The sequence below is a fragment of the Atta cephalotes genome, assembly GCF_000143395.1.
Source record: "Atta cephalotes unplaced genomic scaffold scaffold00036, whole genome shotgun sequence".
Taxonomy (NCBI): domain Eukaryota; kingdom Metazoa; phylum Arthropoda; class Insecta; order Hymenoptera; family Formicidae; genus Atta; species Atta cephalotes.
This window is the reverse complement of record NW_012130100.1, coordinates 843,720-849,362: the sequence shown is the minus strand read 5'-3', so window position 1 is coordinate 849,362 and position 5,643 is coordinate 843,720. Positions and strand designations below refer to the sequence as shown.

The following is a 5,643-nucleotide window of genomic DNA, read 5'->3' as shown; positions in this document are numbered from 1 at the left end:
GATTAAATACTACATGAAATTGTAATTAAATGTGAAGTTGTAATTTAATAATATACGCGCACGCATACTTTATTACGAGAATACTTTATCGTATACAAATATAACAGTCTACACAATAGCGTCCGAAAAAATTTGATTTAATTTTTTTAGTAAAACTTAATTTTATTAACCCTTTGTCATATTTTCCTCTTACAAATTAAAAAAAAATTAAGCTTTGTACGAACGACGTACCATGACTCACCCGTGATACTCATGTTTAACTTGATTTCCTTATCACGAGTCTCACACAATATTGTAGATGAAAGGGTTAATTATATTTTATGGGAAGGAGATCCAGCTAATCTAACCTGCATCAACTTGCTGAAGACAGTCACATTCCTGGTTAGAAATCGACGCATGCGCACTAAAAATTGGCCACAAAAAGTTCAGTATCCATACTGTGGCTGTGGTCAAAATCTCACTACAAATGCTTTGAAGCGTTTGATGGATCAATTAGAAGAAAGAATTTTATAATATAATATAAACTAACCAATTAAAAAAAATGCTTCAAAGCATTTGCAGCATCGTACCTTGTATGTACTTATACTGTGTCATTGCTTGGATAGACTATTCCGGTTCCAAATACTATAAGTTTTATGAGGATTACCTCCTCAAATGCATAGAGATACTAAGCTCCCTTTTTTTATTTCACTATGATAAAAAGCCAAGAAATCGATTGTGTATTTTGATGAGATAAAAGTTACAAAAGTAAGCAAATTCACTAAATATTAATTAAATTATGAATATTCGAGTGAATCTGTTCACTTTTTGTAATTTTCATTTCATTTCAAGATATATTATACAATCAACTCCCAGATAATGATTTTATCGGATAGCTGGATATCGGATAAACGGATATATAGCCGGATACTGAATAATCTACCAAACTCTAGGGAATTTTTGCAATGCCATATTTATACTCAGACGCTATACGTTAAACGCTAAAATCTTATTATTTAGTGGATTATTATTTAGTCTAAAGTTATATGCAATTTTGACTTTTCATTAAATAATAGAGAATTTTTACGATAACGTGAATTCAGATATAGTGAACGCTAAAGTGTTCATGTTATCCTTTTCTTAATTAGTTGTTAAGAAGAAGATAATCTAAACCTTATCACAGTATTGCAAAATCTCCCTATTTTTGAATAAACTGAATATTATCCAGCAAAAAATGTTCCAATATTCGAATCATTACACTGTTAGAATGCTGTCTTAATTTCCATGTCGGAATTTCGGAAAACAGAATTTCCTAAAAGTAATATAATAGAGTGGAAATCAGAATTATTGGAATGCATAGCCCGGATCCTCATATGGGCAACAGCACTTTGACATCGAACACTTGGTGAAAAATGAGTGATAGAAGTAAATTACCCTCACAACTTTTTACCAATCAGCGCTCTGTGTTAAAGCGCTTGTCTATATGGGGTTCTTACTAGCTTACTGTTTGTCTGCTACTGTTTGTCATATATGTTAAATATAAGATTATCAAAATTGAATTTTTATATGTATAGAAACTCGTTATTAATAAATTGTTAACTATTCATTGTTAACTATAATAAATAATTGATAACTATTCATTTTTCCAACATATAAATATATTTATCGTTGAGGATAAAATTGCATATTTGTTGGTCCGAAATTTTTGTGGCTGGATTGTTCATGGAGCGACTTTTTCGGAAAATAGAATTATTTTAACGTCAAACTGTCTTTTAATTTAAAAAATTCTTTCATTATCTTCTGTAATAAAAAATATATCGAAATTTTATTTTCTTGCAAATTCTTTTACTATATTGTATAATTTTTTTTTCATAAAATATTTAAAATTAATAAATTTTCTAGTTTTTCACAATTTCGAAAATATTAGTCCATGGGGAACTCGGTCACAAAAATTTCGAACACGCAATTTTATGATTTTATGACAAGCACCCAATAAATAAATGGTATACATTTATATGTTGGAAAAATGAATACTTATATCGAACAATTATTTATTAATAATGAATTTTTTTTATATATATAGCGATTCAATTTCTATGATCTTGTATTTAATGTATATGTAGACGAACAATGAACCTCAATAATTCTGATTCTCACTCTAATACATTTCCGAGATTCCGTTTTCCAAAATCCCAACTGTCATGGAAGACAACATCCTTAGAAATACTTTTTTTTACACGAAAAAGTTTGTAGTTATGAACGAAATTAAAAGAAATGAATAATTTAATTGAAAATTAAGTGTAATTAATTAAATGTAAGGAACGTGTAATTAAAATTTCATAAATTTTCATGAAAAATAAGTTCATTAAATTTAGTATAATGTCATGAAATTAAGTTCAAATTATGTAACTTAAAAGTATAATACATCCATTAAATTTCATGAAATTTTTAACGGCGTAGTGACCGAGAGTGACCGAGAGTGATTCTTGTTCATGCAAGTTTCTTTAAGTCTTTCGGTAATTATAAATTATACTATATTTTATTATTTTCCAAAATAAAGTTTCAATATCCTAGAAAGTTGAAAGTATGTTGGTAAATTTTTAGAGATTTTTTTGAACCATTCTAAATAGATGAAAAAAACGGATGGATTCTAATGACCTATGTTTGGATGGATGAGGCATCAAATTGTGGGTGCGTTCCGATATTCACTGCTAGTGCTGAAAATCTACAGCGAACATAACTGTCTAGTTTCAGCACTTGCAGTGAATATCGGAATGCACCTTGTACTTTGTATTATAAGAATTATTTATTTTGATAGAAACAATATTTTTATCAACTTTCTTGGTAATTATTGTTAAATAATTATTAAAATAAAATTTAATATTTAAATTTTTTCATTATAAAAATTAGTATTTCTGGATGTAATTAGTGTTCAATGCTGCTGAACATGGCTTTTTTTCGCACACGCGCAACAATAAAGGAGTTTTCAGTATCGTAAGCAATGGTGTTAAAATAATCCTACTATCTGTCTGGATAAAGTTATAAAAGATAATATTCGGCTATTCGACATTATCCGATGTATTCCTAATTATACATATGCACACGCACGCATGTGCACGCATAAACACACCCACACATACACAAAACTTACATTTGTCACATCTTTCGTTATATTATCCAATTCGTATAGGTAATTTGTGGAAGCTAATGGTGGCTGAAAGAATAAATATCTATGAGTATTGGTGAGAAATATTATAAAAAAGGAAGATGAAAAAAAGATTCCAACAATTTGGGTACTCAGATTTGGTTTTGGTAATTTCCCTTTGTAGAGATAGCAATAAATCTCATCACACATTAGAATGTCCTCGGGCATGATTGTGAAAAGTGGACAATCCCATCGGTTTGTAGTCTCTGGTATTTCATATCTGTTGTATTCAATGTCTGGGTATTAGAAGTTTAAACTAGTTTCTTATTATTATCATTATGTCATTACCTGGTTATAAGTGAATCAAAAATTTCTCTGTCGTATCGATCTGAATCAAGTCTTTTATTGTTCCATAGCAAAGCTTGTTCGATTGGCAAGTTACAATACAGCGTGCACTGAGGGGTTTTATACAATTTGGTCGTGCAATAGATTTCATATCGATATCCCTTGATATAATTGCTACCATCAAATATCAATAAGTCATTTGAATCTAGTTTACGTTGAATGTCTGATTTGATTGAACTCCTAATAGCTTTCTCCTTTTTCGAATCTGAAAATGTAAGACAAATTGACACGATATAATATTTGAATATTTGTTATACATTGAAATTGCAAATGCTGCATATCATAAATGTTAAGTACTCTTCTATTTCTTTAATTTTCCTATAATTTTTGTAAATTTATATATATTGTACATAGAATATGTATATTCCAAGAAAGCAAATTGTTGCTCAAATCTTGTTTTCTTATTATTAGATTTCAAAGTTTTTTGTTTTTATGTTAATAAGTTGGAAAAATGATAACTTAATAATACTACACATACTTATTAATGTTGTTTATGAAAAATGTCATTTATAAATTAAGTATAAATTAAGTATAAAATGATTATTATAAATGATTAAGTATTATAAATAAATTCAGTCGAACAATTTAATAATAATAAGAAAACAACATATTAATTATATAAGAAAATTACAGCTTAATTATATGAGAAAATTACAACTTTATTATATAAGAAAATTCGTATTTGATTAAAATAGAGAGTATGCAAATATATATTTTGAATCATGGATTATTCTCTGCTATAATTTGAATTACATAATAAAATTATAGCAGAGAATTAATATAATTATATAATAAAATCACAACTTAGATTTAAATCTAAGTTATAATTTTAAGTTATAATTTTCTTATATTTTAAATAAATTGTTTTTTTATTATTATTAAATTGTTAGAATATCTCATTTTACATTTAATTTATAACTAAACTAACATTATTAATTCATAAATGATGACATTAGACTAAAAAGATATTTTAATTATATTTAATTCATAAATGATAACATTAATGAGCATATGCAATTGTAAATTATCATTAAATTATCATTTTTCAAACTTACTGACATCAAAAAACTTTGAAATTAAATATATATATATATATATATATATATATATATATAAATAAGAAAAACTTGAGTGACATTTTCCTTAGAATATATGTATAAAAATACACAAATTTATAAAATTACAAGAAAATTGGAGGAGAAGAGGTGTTATATTGAACATTTATCAAAATATCCATGTACATAAAGGTCATATGCCAATATCGAAGAAAGACTGGAAAATGGATATTCCAGCTTTTTTCGTAACATCAAACATCAGAATAATGTCCATGTAATTTTTTTTCATAGTTCATATATGTTGCTAATACTGAAAATCTATAATTCACATTATATATATTAGATAGATTTTTAATATTATCTTCTCTGGTATTAGCAGCGTAAATCGGAACATAATCAAAATTATATTTATGAAAACGTTGACCTGTATGCAAATATCCTTCATTTTGCTCTTCAAATTACCCGCAAAATATACATTTTTATTGTAACCCGTTTGGATTATTGTGTTGTTCTCGCTGATTATCTCCACGTTTTGCCCACTACTTTTCAACTTCTCCTCGAAGTAACTCTTGAGCTCGAGGCTCCTCGTGGTTTTGCCACTGCATGGTATGCCAGTTATCATTATTAGTGGCATTTTGATGTAATCAATGACAAAATTTAAACTTTTACATGCACATAAGTAATTATTCAGCAACACAACCAGCTCTGGTTTTCATGAAATTACATTTATTCAACACGTTTTTGCATGAATGAATAAACGTAGCAGAAAAAACCCACTTTAATTAATGGCTCCCGCCCATAGAGTATACGGAGGCAATACGTCCGTCGACGGCATCGGCCAGTACAAGGGTTCCAAACATCTGAGGGTTTGATTCTGTATCTTCAAACAAGGTGAAAATTACAAAAGTAAACAAATTTACTAGTTGACCAATGAAATAATCAGTAAATTCGCTTTTATAATTTTCACCTCATTTCAAGATACAGAATCGATTCCCAGGTACTCAGATTATGGCTCCAGCAGTTCCGCACACAGAATGCGGCAACACTTGGGTGACAGAA

The 5,643-nt window shown here is 28.0% G+C and overlaps 1 protein-coding gene across 1 annotated transcript in view; it reads right to left on the bottom strand.

Annotated features, from left to right (window-relative positions):
- The window catches only part of LOC105621687 (protein KTI12 homolog), a 13,078-nt gene extending 7,845 nt beyond the window's left edge, over positions 1-5,233 (bottom strand). Inside the window, 4 exon segments of the mRNA XM_012203153.1 lie at positions 3,131-3,193; positions 3,266-3,404; positions 3,473-3,734; positions 5,047-5,233. Coding sequence (XP_012058543.1) covers positions 3,131-3,193; positions 3,266-3,404; positions 3,473-3,734; positions 5,047-5,218 — 636 coding nt within the window. The 5' untranslated portion in view covers positions 5,219-5,233.
- Between the last annotated feature and the right edge of the window lie 410 nt (positions 5,234-5,643).